The sequence below is a fragment of the Alosa pseudoharengus genome, unplaced genomic scaffold (genome assembly GCF_046254945.1).
Source record: "Alosa pseudoharengus isolate Yale_2024_CS ecotype anadromous, Long Island Sound unplaced genomic scaffold, YU_APseudo_1.1 YU_APseudo_1.1_scf_1, whole genome shotgun sequence".
Lineage (NCBI taxonomy): Eukaryota > Metazoa > Chordata > Actinopteri > Clupeiformes > Clupeidae > Alosa > Alosa pseudoharengus.
In genome coordinates this window covers 29112541-29122540 of record NW_027468564.1, presented here as the reverse complement: position 1 = coordinate 29122540, position 10000 = coordinate 29112541, and the positions used below count along the sequence as shown (strand labels likewise).

Here is a 10000-nt window from a genome sequence, read left to right as displayed (position 1 = left end):
CATGTTAAAGTAAAACAGTAGTGGAATATCAGAAGGAATATGGTAATATTTCGCTTGCCCAAACTAGAAACATTGCTAAAAATTCCTACTCCAACAAGGAGGCTAAACTGGACACATAATGGAAGTGTTGCGTTCGCATTGCGTCTGCTGCAACAATTAGCTCCCCCTATGATCAATGGAACTGGCTACACCAGATGTGATATCAGTGCGTAGGCTATGTTCGAAAAAAATACACTAGTCTTCCAAAATTGCTTTTACGCGTTGCGAACGGAACACTTCATTTCTGCGCACGGTGTAGCTTCCCGGTCGGCCTGAAAAGAAGCTGGTGTGGATGAATATAAACGTGGGCAGTTTCTTGGTACCATTTAAATGTAATCCCAATACCAAGTATATGCTGTCCCTGTGGCCGCAAAACATTACAGAAGAGGACACGGTGTCGGATTTTTACTAAACCAGTAAACGAGGGACGGAGAAAAGGAGAGCTAGAGAGATAGGGGGATGACAGTAAAAAGAATCAAAGGAAAACTGACAGTGATCTTCAAAACTGATCTCCGACCAGCTGATTTAGAGAGACAGAGAGAAAGAGACAGTGAGAAAGAGAGGGAGAGAGAGAGAGAGAAAAAAAAGAAATAAAGAGGGGACAACTGACAGTGGTCCTTTAGAAACTATCTCAAAGCAGCTGATTCTTGAGCATCACTTTCTACTAAAAAAAAAAAAAAAGTTAAAAAAAGGTCAGTCCTGCATTTGAACCAAATTGGCCCTTCCAGTGCAACGTAACACATCAGCTCAAAGTCAATTTGCATAAATTGAATGTAAACATAAACACCGCACTACAGGGCCGTGGGTGGACACGCTAGGCCACAACCCCTCTCTGCAAAGGGATCACACATTCAATTGCATTAGTAAGATGGGGTCAGAGAGAGAGGGGGGGGGGGGGGGAGTAATACAACTGGACATAGTGGGAGATGGAAAAAGGGAGAGTGAGGAGAGAAAGAAAGAGTAAGCGAGGAAAGAAAGGAAGAAAAATAAGATGGGATCTAGTCCATTGGAGCTCCATATTAGACAGACAGACTAACTGACTGACTGATCTGGGCCTCATCCTGGTCAGTAACGCAGTTATCTGGTTTACCAATGATGGACATTCCTCTTAACGATTGGGACAAACATAAGCTAAGATGTAAAACGCCACTTTCTTTTCATCAAATGAATGACTGTATTAGAGAAGATATTCTTATCAGGGCCCAGATGGCAGGTGACAGATGAGTTCGGATCAGTGCCAGATCAGCTCTGTGATTGATTGACAGCTGGGATGGATTTTAACAGCGATTCTAATCACCGAAGTTAATAATGAGTCCAAGTACATAGCTAAATAACTTATTGAGTTTGACTACATAACCAAATAAGTTATTGAGTCCAACTACATAACTAAATAAGTTATTGAGTCCAACTAAATACCTGGTCCTCAGTGCTGAATGATGAGGTAGGCCTAAATCTTCCAGCTTTTCTTCAGGCCTGTGGAACATATTAGGTTCGGGGATGGGATTCTCAGAAGTCTTGGATATAGGTGCCACAGACTGTTAAGGTGTGAAAATGAAATGGGGTGGGGTAGGAATGTTGGCCTACAGTATGTCATGTCATATGTCAGACATTCGCAGTTTCATAAAAAAACGGGTCAAATTTAGGCAGCTATCCAATTACATGCAAAGTCCTGCTCTCGCAATCCATTACGAATGCAAACAGAAAGCATTAGTAATAAAAGAAAACATTGGTCTGAACTGAGACAAAACGTCTGAACTGAGACAAGGCAAAATGCTAATCGATTCACACACATCTTTTCTCTCGTAGGCAGATAGCAGTACAAATTGCTGGTGAGATATTACATACATGTTGCTTAAATTATTTCCCTCCTTTTTTTTTAACATGTGTCACTCCTTCAACTCAACACACCAATCAAAAGTGGGGGGTGGAGGTGGAGGGTGGAGGGGGAGGGAGCGGAGTTGTCATGGATGACCAAGTCGTGCAGTAATTAGCTGGTGAGCTTAAGTGTCCATGAGTCACAAAAAGACAAGGGGGCCCTTATTTAGACGAGGAAGTGCAAAGTCTAACGTGTAACTAACACCAATTTAACAAACTGGGCAACATCTTGTTGCTGATTTCATCCGGATTCCATCCAACATCCAAAGCACAAACATCGGTGGGTAAGCTCAATCAATCATCAAACTAAACGATAGCTTTAGTTGGTGCCCGAGTCACATTGCTTACTGACTGACTTTGGTCTTTTTCTATCATTTAAATGAGGGCCTACAATTTTAAACATGAATATTTACAAGTTTAAAGGGAGGAGTTATGCTACCTTTATATTTTTTAAAAAAGGAGGGGGAAAAAATCAGCCCCAACAGGACACTAACCCAACCAGAACATTCTAGAAGCAGACGAACAGGACTAGGAATCAATTGTTCCTATTTAGACAACTTATTTGGCCTGGTATTCCCTATGTGAGCTCTGCTTCTGGATCAGGGCTTGGCAGCCCAGTCGATAGGTTCCGCAGAGGACTTGATTGATACAGGGCCAAGTCTTGATTAGAATTGTGTATTGCCATAGAACTACAGAACCTTCTTTGGAGCCTGGCCCCATTGTTAGTTCACAAGTGTAAATTCCAAGATGAAAATTACGTGATTTAATCCAATAGTAACATAATCCAAGTTGTAAATTACGTGTCCTGCTCCTGGCCGAAAAAAAAGACATGTCCATCCATCTTAGCGTCCGAGTCGGGAAACGTGAAAACACAGTGGATTTAGTTTTTCTCCTCCCCAGAGGAACCAATCAGACCCTGCATACTTATGTGGGACTGCCGGTGTCAAGGTTTGAGGGAAAAGGTTTCAATTTGCTCCAGTTTCTCTTTTTTTTTGCAATTCAAAAAGACATATGCTTAACAATAATAATAATAAAAAAAACACACAAGATAAACAGATCCAAAGCATTTCCTGCTGGCCTTGGAGCTCATGTTTTTGTAACTTTTGAAAACAACGACAACAACAGAACCCACATATACAATTCTGTGCAATAAGCAAGGAGGAAAAATAGGGGGGTGGGGGGAGTTATAGTACCACATAAAGTTCTGATTTGTGCTGGAATATAAATACGCACTTAGGTCCGTCAGAACAAAGAACCCAACCAGGGGGGCCAAAAAGGTCTATTCCAGCTGTTCAACCTGTTGGGTGATACTCCTGGTTGCTCCAAGCCTGACATTCTCGAACATGCCCTCAGCATTAGTCTCGAAAGGCTTACAACTCAAGCCGTAATTGCAATCGCAATCAAAGCCAGATGGGTCTCTGTGGGTAGATCAGAGAGAGAGAGAGAGAGAGTGTGTGTGTGTGTGTGTGTGTGTGTGTGTGTGTGTGTGTGTGTGTGTGTGTGTGTGTGTGTGTGTCCATGTGTCTGAGTCTGCTGGGCTGATTGACTGGTTGTTATTGCTGAATCTGGTCTGTGGTGACTAGTGGGGAAATGGCGCCCCCTGTTGGATCACATCAGGAAAGGAGAAAGTCCGTCACACAGGGGCGTCTCACAGGCCAAATGTAATCCATCAATTATTATTATTCTTCGCAGGCTTTGTGTTTTTAATCCGTACGTGACAAAGAGAAAGCCGTTTTCTTTCCTTTATTCCAACTGGTTCGTAAATCCTCCGCAGCAATCCAATACAATCAATCCACTGTATAAAAAAAACGATTTTCGAAGGATCTGCCAGGAATATTTTTGTAATTATGAGTATCCTTTTTCTTGACAGGGTCCATTATGTTGGAGAAGTCCAGAGTGAATGCTGGAATGTTCCTCTCTCTGTGTGTGTGTGTGTGTATGTCGTGTGTGTATGTCATGTGTGTATGTGTCAGTTCATAAATGTGCACTGGAATCCATACATACATACTTGTTGTCAAAGGTCCATGTGTCAGTATGATTTTAATACAAATAAGCAAAGCTATGAGTATACTGTATGTATGGCGAGGAGTCAGTGCATGCATGATTGCATGTAAGAGATCATGTCAAACATGTCTTTACAAGCATGTATTTGTGTGTGTGCGTGTGTGTGAGCATGTGCGCGTGTGTGGGTGTGTGTGTGTGCCTTGTCCTCATCAGCAGAAAGCGCCTTCGTCCTGGAAGTGCGTCTTCTGCAGAACCTTCACGTGCCGCTCGTAGATCTTCAGAGCGGGGCCGAGTCGGATGGAGAGGCCGGTGAGGACGTCATTCCGCTGCATCAGGAGGAGCGACTTGCCATCTATCTCCTGCGGAGAGCAGAGAAGGAAAAAATCAAGGAATTATGGGAAATGTAGTCCGAATCAATCAGAGTCAGTATCAATGTCATTGTGCCACCTTAAAGTTACTCAGAGGAACCAGGAAAATGAAGGCTTTAGTGATACATATGGAACTACATAGACCATAGAATTCTAGTAGAGTTGAAGTAGAATAGAATCAGGAAGAAACGTAAGAGCCAACCGAACATTAGCCCAGTTCAGCTCTGTAGCTTACAATAAAGAGAGCCTTTCCCTTTTCATTTAGGGAGAGAGGGATGGTGGAACTGGTCCCCCCGCTGTAATACAATCTCAGATCTTTTGGTATTGTATCGTCGGCATAGGAAACTACGTGCTACGGCTCCCACAATGCTTCGCACTGGGGTTCTGGGAGAACTTTGGGGGGTTTTATTCTCTACTGTATGTCTTTATCTTTATTTACTGTTTATGTACGTTTAGTGTAGTGTGATTCCCTTTTTAGTTCTACCTCATGTGTGACCCTTTTTGTCGGTGTGGCTGTGTCCAACCCTGTGTGTATGATGTATGAGTGTTCTTGACTTCCCTAGCGTGTGCTGGGTCTGGTTCTGTGCCCCTGATCCTGACCAGCAATAAAGCTGCATGTTGTGAGTCAAGCCTCGCACAAGTCATTACAGTATTAATAACCATAACACTGGCTCTCTGTCAGCGCTGGGTCATGTTTAAAGAATTTGCTGTGGCATCTCCTGGTGAGGTTGTGAGTGTATGTGTGTGTGTGTGTGTTTTTGCATGTGTGTGAGTGTGTGTGGGTGTGTGTGTGTGTGTGTGTTTGCGTGTGTGTGTGTGCATGTGTGTGCGTTTATATGTGTGTGTGTGTATGCGCGTGTTTGTGTGTGTGTGTGTGTTTATATGTGTGTGTGTATGTGTGTGTGTGTGTGTGTGTGTGTGTATGTGTGTGTGTGTGTGTGTGTGTGTTCGTATCATTACCTGCGTCCTAAAGGCCAGTGCCTGCTCTGGGAAGCCCACTGAGGTGAAGTAGTTGACCACGTCCGCTACAGTCCATTCCACTGGGTTCATGCTGCCACTCTCCACTTTCACAAACCTACACACACACACACACACACACACACACACACACACACACACACACACACAATTAATAAATAAACAACATAAGAGCAGAATAAATATTAACAAAGAAAAAATCAACAAATAAACAATGATCCGACATCATTTTAATGTGCTGTTCAAAAGTAATCAGTCAACCCATTGAATGAATTGCAGTTAGTACTTTTTAGTACTAGCACAATGGCCACTCAAAGCACTTCACACAACCATAGACAACACAAACGCTGAATATTTAAGTCCAACTACATAACTATACTGAATATTAAAGCTGCAGTTGGCAAGTCTGACAGATTGAGGGGACTTAGCCAAAATTCTGAATGTTTACAACTCTCATGCCCCTCCCCCACTTCCACCGAGCAGTTTGTGCTTGTCAGTGCGCACCAGACTGCACCAGACTGTGATTGACAGTCAGATCTCACACAGCCCTGCTCTGATTGGGCTAGAAGAACCAGTAGTTGTGGTTTTTTCCAAACCAAATAATAGGCTTTAGGTGGAGGTAGAAGTGCGTTTTTTTTCTAAAACCGGCTGATTTATGTTGTTCTATTGGAGCATAGTGTCGATTTCAGTGAATATAATCAAAAAATGTTTGCCAACTGCAGCTTTAAGGGCAACGGACAGTGATGTTTGTCCTGAATACTTGAGCAGTGACAACGTCACCACCTGACAATCAGTCGACCCAAATTCAATTCCTGAACTCGACCTTTGAGTAGAAGCGTCTGCTAAATACCAGTTAAAATACCAACTTTAACTTCATGGTCAAGGTTACCAATATATTTAAGGTCTTACTAACCCTATGCCTCTGTGTTTGACATCACAGTATATTGCTTTAGGCCTTAGTATCATGAAAATGACTAGTGGAAAGAACCAAGATGACTGTCAGAACTGCACTATTTATCTATTCTGTGAGCATTTTACATTTAAATGTATTCCCTGTCTAGATTCTTATTAACAAAGGCAACTTGGAACACAAGTAGGGTACATGTTTTTCACTGAGTAGTCTGGCATTCAATTGTGCTTTTGAATGTGCACATTGTTATTATCAAGATAAATTAGCCTTTTCAGGTTGTACACATTTGTAAACATTAAGTGGACATTCATCAGGAAGCCCAACAGCTGCAAACTCATTGAGAAGTGAGATCATCTATCTATAAAGCAAGAAGCGTCTGTGTGTCTGTCCCAATGTCTGTGGCACGCATATCTCGCATATCTGACCGTTTGTCAGACTGATTTCAAACTTGGCAGGTGTCTTGCTACGGGCATGAGTAAGTGCAGTGCCAATTTTGACGTTGTTTGGGTAAGAAATGCAAAAGATATCATTAAATATATCGGAGAAAAGAAGCACACATTGGCTTTCGCCGAGAGCCACTCCCCCTCCCACACACCACTGTACTGTAAGCTACCAGTGAGGATAGAAGCAGGGCTTTGGCAGAACTGGATCATTGTAGGTTACACGGGTAAAAAGTTAAGCAAAAAAGTTAAGCGAGTGTGTGTTAACATGTCTGACCTCAACAATAAAGACCCCCTGTATGCGGTTTGCTTGCATAAAATGACTCCGCGGATTTTGCAACAACACGCCAACACACACAGGTAGGCTATGCAGTGGCTCTTCAAAATGACGTAAAAAATGATGTGCAATAAACGGACACTTCGAATAGCCCATGCTACTTTGGACTGTCTTTAGACTTTGAATAAGCAAACGACAATTCCAACTGCAAGGTCCTAAATTGAAACGAGCGATAATGGTCGCGAATTAAAGAAAGTCTCAGAATGCCACACATGCAAAGCATAACCAGCGACAAGCAATGAGTGGCAGACAGAGTGTGATGTCACTTATAGGCCACCAGAGACTATTTTTGAGTCACACCGTTGCAAATTTCATATGATGATGCATCATTCCACAAAATGGTTTGTTTTCTCTATTATGAAGTTATTCAATAGGCTAAGACTCAAAACAGCTGTTAGGATTATGTCATTTTGATTTGTAAAAAATGTCACATGCAGCCATGCATAAATTCTGCTCACTTCACATTTATTATATTATTATATTATCTGTATTCATTATTGAATGCTTACCTGGAATTATGTTTTTCCCTATCATCCTATTTTTAAAGCAGGCCTATCTGCAGGCATGTAATTGGGCTACAGGAATAGCATGTTTGAACGAGCACTGCACTAGTAACACAAATATGAGATTAGACTGTTGTTAGACTAAACATTCTGAAGGTTCCATTTGAAGATGTTGTAATGAGCTCAAGCGATCATTTTAACTTAAAAATATAAATATATGGTATAGAACTCCATATATGGCATACAACTCCAATGGCTAGTGAAATGAACACTCCTCTGTCTTACAAATTCTAAGATTTAAGTATCTCACTAAAGATGGTCTAAGCAGGACGAGGAGGGGTTCTGTTTCAGCGGCTATCTGCGGTGCTAAAGCACACTTCCTGGTTTGGTCTCTGTCTCTTCCTCCGTAACACTCCTCCGTTTCTCCCACCCTCTGTCCTTCTGTGCATGGACTCCTTCTTCCCTCTCTCTGTACTACATTTCTCCGTTCATCCCTCTCTACCTCTATACTTCCAATTCTCCATTCATCCCTCCTTCTCTCCCTCTGTACTTACGCTCCTCCATTCATCCCTCGTTCCTCGGAGGGCCCCAGGTCTCTGGGAGACGCCGTCGGGGTCAGCAGGCAGGACGAGACGCCCACCTCCATCTTACAGTCCGAACCTGAGAACACACACACACACAAAGAGAGAGTCTTAAAACACACACAGATACATACACACACACGCAAGCGCACACACAAAGAGACAGAGAGAGTCATAAATTCATTTGGGCAGCCGTGGCCTACTGGTTAGCGCTTCGGACTTGTAACCGGAGGGTTGCCGGTTCGAACCCCGACCAGTAGGCACGGCTGAAGTGCCCTTGAGCAAGGCACCTAACCCCTCACTGCTCCCCGAGCGCAGCTGTTGTTGCAGGCAGCTCACTGTGCCGGGATTAGTGTGTGCTTCACCTCACTGTGTGTACACTGTGTGCTGAGTGTGTTTAACTAATTCACGGATTGGGATAAATGCAGAGACCAAATTTCCCTCACGGGATCAAAAGAGTATATATACCTTTACTTATACTTATACTAAACACACACAGATACATACACACACGCAAGCGCACACACACACACATGCACACACCTCCATCTTACAGTCCGATCCTGAGAACACACACACACACAAAGAGACAGAGAGTCATAAACACACACAGATACATACACACACGCAAGCGCACACACACACACACACACACACACCTCCATCTTACAGTCCGAACCAGAGAACACACACAAAGAGAGAGTCATGAACACACACACACTCACCCCAACACACACACACTCACCCCAACACACACACACACACACACACACACACACACACACACACACACACACACACACACACACACACACACACACAGAGAGAGAGTCACAGAGAGAGAGTCACACAGAGAGAACACAGTCATCTCTTTCTCTATCTCACACACTCTCTTTATCTCACAAACACACACACACACACACACACACACACACACACACACACACACACACACACACACACACACATATGCACGCACACAATACATCATTTCACTCTCAATATATTTCACTAGCACACTTAATCTCAGAGCCTAAGCCTGACAACTCAGAGAGAGTCATTAACAGAGACATGCCCAAACACACACACCTCTAGTCTGGTTAGCATGCAGACCTTCTCAATTGTTAACTTTTTGAGGAGATATGTGTGATTAGAGAAATATGTGATTAGAATTAGAACACACACACACCTCTAGCCTGACACTCACTCACATACGCTCACACCCCACAAGCATTGTATCACCAGCATCACACACACATACACACACACACACACAGAGAGAGAGAGAGAGAGAAAGAGAGAGAGAGAGAGAGAGAGAGAGAGAGAGAAAGAAACACACACACACACACCTCTTCAGTCCAAACCAAACAGATATAGTTTTTAACATACACCCCAAGTTGACAACAGAGTGAGATCCAGAGTCATAACAGATTATCAAACACAACATATCACAACAACACATCCTTTACCACCGGAACCTGACAACAGTGGGAGATAAAGTCAAACACACATGCACACACCCGCCAAACACACACACAACCATGCACACACAGCCATACACACACAATCTGAGTCTGATCACTCTGTCACTTCTCCATGACAATGACTCTACTCAACAGATATCGATTTTGTTAGTATATGTTTTGGTCTTGTTGTCTTTATCTAGTTAGTACAGGGAAGAGCAAGTGTGGGGAGAGAGATGTATATATATAGTAAGCAAGTGTGGGGAGAGAGATGTATATATATAGTAAGCAAGTGTGGGGAGAGAGATGTATATAAGAAGAGCAAGTGTGGGGAGAGAGATGTATATAAGAAGAGCAAGTGTGGGGAGAGAGATGTATATAAGTAAGCAAGTGTGGGGAGAGAGATGTATATAAGAAGAGCAAGTGTGGGGAGAGAGATGTGTATAGGAAGAGCAAGTGTGGGGAGAGAGATGTGTATAAGAAGAGCAAGTGTGGGGAGAGA

General features: G+C 43.0%; 1 protein-coding gene across 1 annotated transcript in view; it reads right to left on the bottom strand.

Moving 5' to 3' along the window:
• Window positions 1-10000, bottom strand: part of samd1b (sterile alpha motif domain containing 1b) — a 24627-nt gene that overhangs the window by 368 nt on the left and 14259 nt on the right. Inside the window, exons 5-7 of the mRNA XM_076286262.1 lie at window positions 8009-8114; window positions 5247-5361; window positions 1-4277 (exon numbers count right to left, since the gene is read on the bottom strand). The exon at window positions 1-4277 is cut by the window's left edge and continues 368 nt beyond it. Of these exons, the coding sequence (XP_076142377.1) occupies window positions 4128-4277; window positions 5247-5361; window positions 8009-8114 (371 nt within the window). The 3' untranslated portion in view covers window positions 1-4127. The remainder of the gene's footprint in view (window positions 4278-5246; window positions 5362-8008; window positions 8115-10000) is intronic.